This window comes from Mus pahari, chromosome 1, assembly GCF_900095145.1.
Source record: "Mus pahari chromosome 1, PAHARI_EIJ_v1.1, whole genome shotgun sequence".
NCBI lineage: Eukaryota > Metazoa > Chordata > Mammalia > Rodentia > Muridae > Mus > Mus pahari.
Genome location: NC_034590.1, coordinates 169,831,612 through 169,842,149, shown reverse-complemented (window position 1 = coordinate 169,842,149; position 10,538 = coordinate 169,831,612). Strand labels below are relative to the sequence as shown.

The window sequence follows — 10,538 nt, the reverse complement described above, 5'->3', positions numbered from 1 at the left end:
AGTGAACCGGTCTCTTCCGCCAGTTGCTAGAATAGGAGTCGGAGGATCAGAAAATTCTAGGAAGTGAAGTGGCCTTGTCTGTTTTGGGAATGGGGCATTTCTGTGACTAGCTGCAATCCCAATTTCTCTGAGGTGAGAGAGAGAGAGAGAGAGAGAGAGAGAGAGAGAGAGAGAGAGAGAGAGACTAGATAGTCAACAGGCAGTGATCCTAATCTGTGATTTCTGCACCTTTGGGTTCATACGACCATGACTGGTTCATGCTGTTAGGTCTATGATGTTTGAGTCTGTACTGAGTGTGAGCTGACTTCTTGTCAGGATTCCCAGCCCAGCAGCCATGTGGGTGCACAGCCTTTCCTTGGGACCAGCCATCTTGGGCCTCACTGTTAAGGCTGTGTAACAACTCCTGTCTGCTGGGTGATTCTGCTGTACCACCTTCGACTTTGACCCAAAGATGACTTGTTGGAGAAATCACTTTTCATTTCTCTAGTTACTTGATGTAAATCTTCCCGTGGAGAGACCTACAAAGGCCATTCTTGGGAGTCCCTCATCAAGAAAGGACCTGTTCCCATTACGGGTGGGGTAGCTTTGCTCCCTGGGCTCCTAACCCTGCCTGCTGTGCTCATAACCCAGCCTCCAGTTCAGGGCTCACACCAGTGCCCTCAGTAGACAACAGAACCTGCCTTAAAACTTAATTGTTTCTTTGATCCAAAATTGCTGCTCAGGGATCCCATAATAGAGGCGAAAGTGTGTTCAATTGTTCCCTGTGCCCAGCGGCTGTGTGACTTTCGTGACACAATAGAAACATGCTCTGGTGCTCATGGACTGGTTCACTCTAAATTGCCTCTTTAATTAAACTGGGTTCTCTGCTATTGTGTGTGCCTTCTCGTCACTTATGGGAGGGGACTGCTGTTATCACAACTCAGGCTTTTTTAGGGGGAGAACAGCCAGTCCCCAATGAGTTACCTGGTAAGGGGCCAAGCGGTCAAAAGCTCTGTCATTCACGCTGGATGTCGCTTTCTCCATACTTCTTGCAGACACTGAGCACACGGGACATTTAAAGACTGCAAAAAGCCACTCAACATGTGCTTGGTCTTGCTTCAGGCCAGGGCCAGGGCCAGGGCTCGGGGTAATGGGGCGTGTTCATTAAGACCCAGCCACATGAAGTTTACGATTTAAGAAACAGGTCGACAAGTTGTTTACTGACCCAAAGCCCCCTCTCCCAGAAAGAACATGAAGCCTGATCTCAGGGAAGGGGCAAAGAGTAACGGAAAGCTTGAACAAGGAAGGGGCAGGCCTATCAATGTCTCTCAGATGTCGCCAATATTAAGCCTGTAAGTTCTGCTCTGAAGATGAACAAAGTCACACACAGGCTTCAGGAAGTCACATGGCTGCCAGGCCTCCCGGAAACCCTGAGTGCATCTTCTTCTAGTCAGCTCCGTTCCCTGTCTGGCATAGTCAATCCGTCAATAGCAAGAAAGGCAGAGCCCCCACATCCTGTGGAGTTCTGCAGTTCTTCAAGGAGCAGGTGCTGAGAACATGTGAAGGCAAAACCAGAGCTGGGTGGCCCATCCAGCCCCTGTCCTGGCATCCAGAGCTGGGTGTTTGTTACTGAGCCCATCCAGCCCCTGGCCTGGCATCCAGAGCTGGGTGGCCCATCCAGCCCCTGTCCTGGCATCCAGAGCTGGGTGTTTGATACTGTACCCATCCAGCCCCTGTCCTGACAACTGAGAGCCCTTCAGTAAGAAGCTAGGCTTATATATTGTGTAGCCCTGGACAAAGTATGTAGCCCTCCAGGTACTTAATGCCTGCATGTATGACGTAGGGACACAGAAAGTATCTTAGATTGTGAAATTCCTGACTCAGATCAAGACAACAGAAGGCAGCAAGTCCATTGCTACAGTGGCCAGACTCTTACACTCTGCTTCCATCCCCAACTGGGCAGGTGCCGCATCCTTTCTCTCGAACACACGTACCTTCCCATATTCCGTTGATATCAACAATGGTGGAAATAATGTTTTTCTGACATCCAGGCATTTCCTTCCCTCCGTTGGGAAAGAAATCCAGATGGCCAACCTTTTGGCTCATTCCGAAACCTGAAACATTTGAAGCAGAAGTAAGTCGGGGTGTACACGGTCCCAGCGTTACATCCTGGTGTCGGGGCGTGTCAGTCCACTTGAGCAGGAGCACAAGCCTCCTTGGTATTTTCCCCCTTAGCCACACCAGCTCTTTTTTGCAGAGAGTTCTCAGAGATGGGCAACGGGCAGGGCAGGAAAGAAGGACCAACACAGGGAGTGAGTGGGGGAGGCAGTGGGCAAGGTACAGGCAAGTGTGTATGCATCTATTTGTATGCGTGCCTTTCTGTCTGTCTTGGAGAGACCCTGGATGGTATTGATAAATATAAGATCATAAGGCATGTATATAGTAGCATTTGCATTACATTTATTCTTTTAAGTACTTGGTTTCGGTAATTTTTAGTTATATGTACATTGAGGATGTGTGAGTGTGCACACACACTCACATGAGTGCAGGTACCCTCAGAGACAGAGGTATCTACTGCCTGAGGTAGAGCTATGGAGCACTGTGAGCTGCCCATCATAGGTGTTAGGAACCGGTCTCGGGTCCTCTCCAAGTGCAGTATGTGCTTTTAAACAAGCCCCTTGCGCTACGATTTTTTAAAATTTGTGATATGGTGAGCATACAACAGAAATTCTCTAAAACCGAACCACATTTCAGACCTTCGAGACTGTGTTGCTACAGTGGGACTCCAGAGATTACTTAGGGAGTGATAGGCAAATGGGGGGGAACTTTAGACTTCAAGGTACACAGAGCTATGATCAGACCTGATTCCACTGACTGACTTCATGATCAGTCTCAGAGTCTCCTCAGCTGTGAGGTGGGGGGACAGTTTCCCTTTTAGGGTATTCCATAATAAGCTTTTATGTGCACGATGTTTAGTGCAACACATGCTAAGTATTCAGTAAATGATACCCCTGCCATAATCTTTATCATCATCATTAAAACAGACCCTATAGGTGAACAGACCCTATAGGTGCATATTTCTTGAGCAGTTATAGGATGCACAGGACTGAAAAAAAGAATGCTTATTTTAGAAGAATTAAGTGAAAGGCTGTAGTTCCAACAGGACAACGATACCAAAAATTTGGCAACTTTTTAAAATAAAGAGTTAAGTATAAAAACTTTCAGTCTGGTCAAGTGAAAACATCTATTCCTCTGGATCCAGGGAGGGATGCAAGCCTTGAGGAGTCATAGCCTCCCGGGGATATAGAAGCATTTGTGGTTCAGCTTGGGGGGTCACACTGTACCAGTGGCATTGTACTGGATAACTGTTTGTGCCTGGTGCCCATTGTTATCGATGGAGACCTAAGGTGCTCTGTAGGTAACCATATTTAATGTCTCTGGGGAGTGTCAGTTGGACACAATGCTATCAGCCGCAGGTCACAAAGAATGGGTGTAGAGCTCACCTAGATAGGGGATTATGGGGGCACTATCAGTGTGGATCACGTCTACAAACATGGCATCCGATGGGTCCAACCGAACTTCCTCGGGTAGGCCTTGGAAACAGGGCTCTGCAGGGTCCAGCCCTGAAAGGTAGAATACACATAGAAACATCACAGCCTGGGAAGGACAAGGTCTAAGTGACAAGCCACAAACTGAGGTGAGGTGTGCTGGGTAAAGACCTGCATATCCCAGAGGTGGCTGCTCCCAGAGGCCGCAGCTCCTGGTCTAGAAACCAGAACAGAGGTGGGAACAGGAATACTGCCCAGAGCATACTTAGAAATCCCAAGAGTCATCTCCAGGGAGGACCTGGGGCACACACCTCTCATCCCTCCTTCCTGATTTCCCTCACACAGAGATCATAAGCTCCGTGGCCTCACTCAGCTGCTCCCCAGTCCCCGAGACCCACCCCTCCTCCACATGGTTTTCTGAGCTGTACCTCTCACTCAGCCTCTGACCTTTCTGAGCTGTACCTCTCAGCCTCTGACCCTTCAGCACATTCTCCCTTTATCCAGTTCCCCCTTCACTAAGCCCAGGCTCAGATACAACCTCTTCATGGAAACTTTATTGCTCCTTCCCCAGGCTTTCCTAACCACTGTTATTATTTTATGCTCGTAAATTCTGATTTGAATTCTGTCTACCTAGTTTTCTACGTTCTGGACTGGTCTGTGGATTTCCTAAAGCAGATACTATGACCATCATTTTTAAGAGAGAGGCGGGGATGAGAAAAATGTGACATGCCTGTCCATCTACTCTCATCCAGAGCGTGAGAATAGGCCATCCATCTTTCAGGCTTAGGAAGGTCCCATGAACGGATGTAACACAGGCCTCTGTGAACTGAAAATGTCTACAGGACTATAAATTCTATTGCTATCCTTCAAGCCACCAGAGAGGGGGACGGTTACATATTGGCTTGACTGCACAAAGTGAAAAGCTGTTTGGGTATGTTTTTATGTGCATTAACTGCTTCTAATGATCCCTTCATTCACCAGGCACTTCCTAAATGATAAGTCTCTTTCTGGCCGTGCCCAACTGAGCTAAAACATTCAAGAAGTAGAACTGATAAAGTTGGGTATTTTAAAATCATACCATTTAAAAGCAAACCAAAATAACTTTGTGACATGACAGCAGTAATGTCTCTGAAGCTAGGGTTCTGAACCTGGTTATATTTTTCTTGTTTTACAAACACATTTTTATCTATGACTATGGATTTTATAGCAGGCATTAATTAAGAAAAGCAATTCTTTTTGAATCAGGACATCACCTAATATCAGGAGGAGGAGGAGGAGGAGGAGGAGGAGGAGGAGGAAGAGGGAGAGGAGGAGGAAGAGGAAGAGGAAGAGAAAGGGTATTCTCTGCTGTAGAACAGGCATGGACAGGTTTCCCCTACTCCCTGGGGCCCCTAAGACCTCTGACTGGCTCCCAGGACTCCTACCTGTGATCCTGCCCACATGGCCCTCCAGCCTCCTGCCTGCTTCCCCAGCCACATGTGAGCCCAAGCTGTGGCCGATGAGGTGCACGTTCTCTGGGCTGTACCCCATCTCTGTCTGTGGAAAGAGGGAGTGTTAGGTCCCCTGGAAGCACTTGGGAACGGGAAGATTGGGGAGTAGAGCCTGGCCCTTGCCAGAAGGCAGGTGGGATGGAGCTGGAGACTCCAGGGGAATAGCCCAGGAGATAAGGCTGCTGGCTCCTTGGGGAAAGATTTCCTGCTGCTACGCGCAGCAACAGTGCTGGCCAGTGGCCACCATGCTAACTGCAGGCCACCTCTCTGGCTGCTGCCGCCACCTGGTGTTGCAGTGAAGACCTCTGCCCTGATCTTAAGGGGACTGGCATGCAGTGAGAGGGAAGCTTTGGGCCCTCCAGAACTTACAACAGGGAAGAAAGGGAGCCAAGTGTTAAGTCCCCCACCCCACCCCATCCCTGTCCCATATGGTAAAAGATAAAGCCCAAAGCTGTCTTTCAGAGAGAACTGCTGGGTGTCACAATCTGCTCACTCTTCCCAGAACAGCTTGCAGCCTTATGTTAGAAGGGGAAACCGAGGCTCCCTGGCCCACATCTAGGGCATTGTAGACAGCGAGGAGAAAGGTTGTTGCTTCACCTCAGAAGGGGTTGAGAACTTGGCTTCCTTGACTTGTGGCCCCAGGCCTGCCCTATGATCCCTAGCAACCTCTGTGTGCCAGGTGTGTGTCCTGCCCCTCCAGCTGTGCCCCTCTAATGCCGCCCCTCTAACGCCTCCTCTGTCTAACTCCACACCTCCAACTCTACCCCAATCTAACGCCACTCCTCCATAGCTCCTCCCCCTGACCCCACCCCTCTCTAACTCCATCCCACTCCGACACTGCCCCAGACTTGACCATTACCGACAACACTTGCACCAAGAAGGCAATCTCAGCGCCCACGACCCGAGTGTTGTAGGCGGCTTGGGTGTATTCAGTCCTGGATCCGCGCTTCCAGTCAACGCAAATACAGTTCACTTTCTCCACTTGAAACATTTTCTAGGGCAGAGAAAGAGAGAGAACAAACTTCGTGAAAGACCAGGTGGCACACCTCAGAATTCACCTCCAAGAGTAACCTGATCCTTTGTTAGCATTTCAGTTTCCCTTCCACCTGGCACAGCTGACCTTTCCGGTATACTCATCATACATAATAGATATGGAAACTGAGGCTTGAGGGGATCTTTTCCTAGTCTCAGGGCTCAAAGCCAGGTCTAAACAAATCCTTAGGCGATAAAGCTCACAATCAGGTCATCTGGTGCACTAGTGCATTTCAAAGGCTCCAAACCTGCTCCCAGCCAGTGGCTTCCAGCACAGACACAGAACTCAACCAGGAGCTAGTGGAGCTTAAGATGGAAACATATTTGTTTTAACGTTACATGAGTCAGAGATAAAATGTAGCATGTGGAGTCCCCACCTCTGAGGCTTGCTGGCTGTGAGTGAGTGGGAGAATCTGACAACAGAGGCCCAAGAAGCATGTTTTCCTTGGTGGATTTTTGAAAGAGTCTCCCTCTACAGGAACATTCCCTTTCCTGTGTCAAGGGCACGGGGTGTGGGATTTGGGTAAGAAGGATGGGTACCAACCTTGCACATATCCAGCAACCAGCCTTCCTCTCCCTTGTCTATGAATCCATGGATAACGAAACGTGTCTTGCGGTCCATTTGGAAGTTGGAAGCATTGATGGTGGCTGGGTCCGTGGCAGAGATTATCTGGTTAAATTAGACAAGATGAATTTGAATGCTGTCCTGGCCCATCTGCAGACCTGTGGCAGCCAGACCGACGGGACCAGTGAGATCCCAGGTCTAGAACCCCGTGGCTGAGTCCCGTGAATCTGGAAAGCACATGTTCTCTGTCTGTCTTCATGAAGCTTGAACCAGATCAATCTTTACTGAGATAATAAAACAGCACATTTAATACGATGCTACACATTTTCTGTCTTGTTCACATGCTGATGACTGTTTCCAATCTCTGATTTTCTTTGTAGCCCATTACATTTTATCGTGTCTATTTGGACAAACTGTCCTGAGAAGGGCCTTTAGGCTTCCTCTGCTAGCTAAGAGATTCTTTGCTTTACATACATTACTGCTCCATGGCCCCGAGAGAAGGGATGGAGGGCTGAGATGGGTTCTGCCTGGGCTTCTCCATAAATGTCCCCGTGCACACTTCTGTATTTTATTTGTATATTTTTTGAGATACTCAGGGCTTAGAGCCAAGAACTCCCACACTAGGAGGACAGTTCCAAAGTGTTAATTATGCCCTAGCCAGCCACTTAGTGGCCCCAGTATGTGGTTCATATCGACTCCTGTCATCCAACACAGACACGCCATGCCCACACTTACTTGGTAGTTGTTTGGATTCTCATTTGTGTACAGAAGAAAGCGGGTATCAATGTCCTCTGGGGACCAAGGGAAGATCTTCGAAGGCCGCTGAATCATCCCTGCCCAGGGCTTGTCATTGGAAAAGCATCCAAGGCGTCCATAGCAAACCTCTTTCCCTGGAGGGGAAAAGAGAACAAATCACAAACAGGACAGGCATAAGGCTCTGGGAAGGAATAACGTCATCTATCTCAGGAAGTTTTTCCAGGTGGACCCTGGATCACCTTGTAGATCCCCAGACTTCTGCACTTGTAAGAGCTGCTGGGTGCTAGACACACCTAACACATACACACTTCCAGGCTTCTTCCTCAGACACTCTACACTGAGGGTCTTAGGTTTGTCCTTCAATGGCGTGCTTAGTAAGCACCCTTGCCCACAGGCAAAACTCAAAGCACATTCACCTGTGATAAAATAGCCCAGGAAGCTGCCAGGCAGCTCAGTGCAAGTCACACGGCTCTTCACATTAAGTACTTACTACTTAGCATTAACTAATTACTTAAACATTAAGTTCTTACTAAGCATGACACGCTATTTATCCATCTCAGTCTCCACGATATCAAGCTCAGGACATCATCTTTTCTCTAGAGGGATGGTGACAGCATCCTCACCTCCGACTGTGGCCAGAAGAAGGCTGACAAGCCAGCAGAGCAACATCTGCACAGATGGAAACAGACATCCATGGACATCCATAGGCATAGGTTAGGGATAAGGTCAGCAGAGGCCGGACCCAAAGAGGCAGTTAATTCTGGAGTGCACTGGGGAATGTGAACAACTAGAAGACCAGCAGCCTGGACTGTATAGGTGGGGCTGTCCCGGGTGGGCGGTACAGGAGGCTGTGTAGGTGGGGCTATCACCAGTGGGCGGGACCAGATGCTGAGGCCTCCCGGAGTTTAATGATTGAGGCTGCACCACCCTGGGATCTTCAGGCTGGCTCAAAGTCTTCTCCTGAAGTCACACCCCCTTTTGGCCCTAAGCCCAGCTTCTCTCCTTGTTCAGGTGGCACTATGACTTACTGTGCTACATTGGGATGTATAGTTATGACCAGAGGCCATGACCCTTTATAAACAAGTTTTCTGTTTTGGACTCCATTGAAGAAATGCCAGGGCAGGAGAGATAAAGCTGCACACAAGTGCTCTAAATCCCAGTTATCATAAACAATGAAAAGGAGTATTTGTGAATATACACACCTTGGTCACTTGAGGGGTGGAACATGTGGCCAGCAGTCCTCAGCCTCAGTGAACTCAGAAAGAGGCTGGAAAGGCACAGAAGGTAGAGGAGATAGCCATACCAATGACTTTGTTTCCAACCAGGTTTGTTTAGAAACAATGTTTTCCATTTGCAAAGCACCTGTGGTACTTTGACCTGGAGATAAGAGGTAGAAATGTTTTCTTTCCTTCAAAGCTAAGAAGCTGTTCTGAGTGAATAGCCAGGTGCCACCCTGCCGTGTTTCAAGTTGGCATTGCGTGGACACACTGAAGGATACAGTGGGAAAGTATCCAAGTTGGTATTTCCTAGCTTTAACATCCCTCAGATGTTCTCCGCTTGCCCAGGTTTCACTGAGCTAAGCAGCCCATCTGGTACTGAGGCTGTGGTCATTAAAGACTGGTGACCACTCAACACCCTTGATTCTAGTCTCTGACCAAGGGAAACAGACATCACCGAGAGATCATGGGTAGTTGCTGAGATATCACAGGTAACTGTGTGGTTTTCTACAGAGTGTCTTGACATCAGCAGGCCCCCACCTCTTCTGAATACGTGAGCAACTCCTAGGCCTGGTTGAGTGTGACCATGTCTCCAGCCACAGATCAGCCAAGGAATCAATGGAAACCTCTCCATAGAGAACAGTGGTGGCTCTCCTGGCACACACTGCTCTGAGGGAGAGCTAGACACCAGGGAGAGTTACAGTTCATGTAATGTGAGAAGTCTTTCCTGTTATTCCCAGGTTCCAGGTTTTGTTCTGAAGGCCAAGGATAGGTTGTGGCCATCCTCGCTTCCAGAAGTCCAATAAAATAGACTTATGCCACATGAGGAAACACTTTCCAAAAGCTAGACTCACTAGAAAACTGCACAGGCGTTTGCTTAGTGGAGTTTGAGTTCTCTGCCTCACTTCAGGACAGAAGTCATGTTTCAGGATTGTCTTCATTTGAATTGTCTATTCCTTCACTGCCTTCAAATGTGAGATTCTACAAGATGCCATCTTTCCATCCAAGCAAGAGTCACACCAAAGGAAGACATCATTTGTTACCAGATTAAGGGTCACAGCCTATGCCTCAACAAGCCAGGTTCAGGCATTCATCCTTGACAAGCCAATTAAAATACCCAAATTAATAGTTTAAAGCATAATACAATTTGTTCAGTTTGGCCACAGTGAGAAGAGGGATAAAGAGAGCCAATGACTATCTGTCCATCTCTGTTATCCATGTTGCACACCCCATCCCACCCCCTCAAACACACACACTCTCTTCTATCTTCGAGATCCTGATATGAGGTTTAGGTTTAAGAAGAGGTCCAGAGAACATCTGTCCCAACATCACCGGGAATAACTGGGACCAACGGGATCCAGGGACACAGGAACCCTGCCCAACCAGTGACATGGGCTCCTTCCAGTCTGGGCAGGTGCCCTGAGCAGACATTGGGCCTGAACTCTGCAACCAGTCCCATAACACCCAGGGGAACCTCCACTCCCAGGCCCTCTAAAAAACACAGGATCCCAGGGGCTTGGTCATACCAGGATCTCGGAGTCCCAGAGGCTGCTTGACTCCCAGGAAGTCTGACATACCCATGTTCTCAGAATCACAGAGACAGCTGGATTCTGAGGAGTTCTGACACACCCAGATTCTCAGGAAGGACCTGCTCTAGTCATATATAGTGAGGGCAGGTAGCACTAGCAATGACCAGATGGTGTGAGGCAAGCATAAGAACATAAGCAACAGAAACCAAGGTTACTTGGCATCATCAGAACCCAATTCTTCCAACATTGCAAGTCCTGGATACACCATCACACTGGAAAAGCAAGATTAGGATTTAAAATCACATCTTATAATGATAGAGAACTTTAAGAAGGACATAAATAAATCCCTTAAAGAAACTCAGGAGAATATAGGTAAACAGGTAGAAGCCCTTGAAGACAAAACATAAAAATCCCTTAGAGAA

At 48.3% G+C, this 10,538-nt stretch overlaps 1 protein-coding gene across 1 annotated transcript in view; it reads right to left on the bottom strand.

Annotated features, from left to right (window-relative positions):
- Positions 1-8,147, bottom strand: part of LOC110329962 (pancreatic lipase-related protein 2) — a 16,905-nt gene extending 8,758 nt beyond the window's left edge. Inside the window, exons 1-7 of the mRNA XM_021209912.1 lie at positions 7,994-8,147; positions 7,350-7,504; positions 6,594-6,719; positions 5,877-6,011; positions 4,952-5,063; positions 3,483-3,602; positions 1,974-2,093 (exon numbers count right to left, since the gene is read on the bottom strand). Of these exons, the coding sequence (XP_021065571.1) occupies positions 1,974-2,093; positions 3,483-3,602; positions 4,952-5,063; positions 5,877-6,011; positions 6,594-6,719; positions 7,350-7,504; positions 7,994-8,081 (856 nt within the window). The 5' untranslated portion in view covers positions 8,082-8,147. The remainder of the gene's footprint in view (positions 1-1,973; positions 2,094-3,482; positions 3,603-4,951; positions 5,064-5,876; positions 6,012-6,593; positions 6,720-7,349; positions 7,505-7,993) is intronic.
- Between the last annotated feature and the right edge of the window lie 2,391 nt (positions 8,148-10,538).